Source organism: Pteropus alecto, unplaced genomic scaffold (assembly GCF_000325575.1).
Source record: "Pteropus alecto unplaced genomic scaffold, ASM32557v1 scaffold8, whole genome shotgun sequence".
In the NCBI taxonomy this organism is placed as follows: domain Eukaryota; kingdom Metazoa; phylum Chordata; class Mammalia; order Chiroptera; family Pteropodidae; genus Pteropus; species Pteropus alecto.
Genome location: NW_006494609.1, coordinates 24,113,210 through 24,114,540, shown reverse-complemented (window position 1 = coordinate 24,114,540; position 1,331 = coordinate 24,113,210). Strand labels below are relative to the sequence as shown.

Genomic DNA, 1,331 nt, shown 5'->3' with positions numbered 1-1,331 from the left:
GTACCTGCGCCCCACAGACGGGGTCCTCCCTCAGGTACACGCCCGGGGACTGGGCGTCCTGGAGGCTGCCGGAGGCCACGCCGGCCAGCAGGTCCCGCAGGCTCTGGCCCCGGCCGCACACCTCCACGGCCGACACACGCACGGAGAAGCGGGCGCCCGTCCTCTCCCTGCGCGCCTCGATGAGCCTGAAGAGCCAGGAGATGGCGCAGGGCACGACGCCCAGGCTCCGGGGCGAGCTGTCCCTCCCGATCATGGTGTAGGACGTGCCTGCGGGCCACGCCGACGGTCAGCACCCCCACGCTCGCCGGTCAGTGACCCCCAGGACCCGTCCGGGGCCACTGAGACCCCAAGGCCTCCTCTGGCCTCCTCCAGGGCCCCCCGCCTTCCAGGCCTGGGGGTTCCGGCTTCCTCTCCATGAGCCCCCCACCCCACGTGCCCACCCACTGCTCAGATAAAATGCACCCCGACCCCCCACAGACCGCAGAGTGGGTGATGGGGGGCTCGTACCAAGGCTCGTATGGCCGAAGGAAAAGATGCAGCCGTCGGCCCCACTGACCACTGACTGGAGCACATCGGCCACTGTCCCTGAGCAGACCTCCGCCTGGGGGAGAGGCAGAGTCAGGCAGGCCCCAGGGTCCAGGGGGCCTGGCATACAGAGGACCAGGGTGTGGGGTTGTCTCCGTGCTCACAGGACACGCAGACAGGACACAGGGACACACGGCACACACGGCACGAGCCAGCCAGCCACAGGGACGACACAGGCACGCGCGCCAGTCACACTGCCGTCACGGACGCAGCCGCGCGTGGGCCCGGCACACGCAGGACACACACAGCGCTCCCGGAGCCACCCAAACCCGGGGTGAGGCCCGCGGCTGGCCGGGGGGCTCCCGCAGACACGGGGTCCCCCCAGGGACTCCGCGCCAGGAAGAAACAGCACCGCCGCTGGCCAGGCTGCTGCACCTTGCGGGCGTCCTCCTCCGCCCTGGCACGGGGCGGACCCCGTGGCCCCGGGCTGGCGGCCCCGTCCCCTCACCTGCTCCGAGTCCTGGGGGTAGACGGCATCGAAGGCGAACATCTTGGGCAGCAAGGCCGTGGCGGTGCGGCGGGGACCCGCGCTGCCCGGGGGCCCGGCGGCCAGGTCATACAGGGTCACCTGCTTCTTCCGCGGCTCCACCTTCAGGAAGGACGCGGACTCGGCAGAGCGCTGGGCCCCCCGAGAGGGCCAGACCCGCAGCACGACCTTCACCTACGAGGCCAGCAGAAGCGGGCATCTGAGCAGCCACCCGCCAGCCCAGCCAGCCGCTAATTACAGGGCAGGGGGAGCCCCGCGC

At 71.7% G+C, this 1,331-nt stretch overlaps 1 protein-coding gene across 1 annotated transcript in view; it reads right to left on the bottom strand.

Annotated features, from left to right (window-relative positions):
- KIF26A (kinesin family member 26A) overlaps positions 1 to 1,331 on the bottom strand; it is a gene marked incomplete at its 5' end in the record, with an annotated part of 35,307 nt that overhangs the window by 7,258 nt on the left and 26,718 nt on the right. The window contains 3 exon segments of the mRNA XM_025042129.1: positions 9 to 267; positions 508 to 601; positions 1,034 to 1,246. Coding sequence (XP_024897897.1) covers positions 9 to 267; positions 508 to 601; positions 1,034 to 1,246 — 566 coding nt within the window.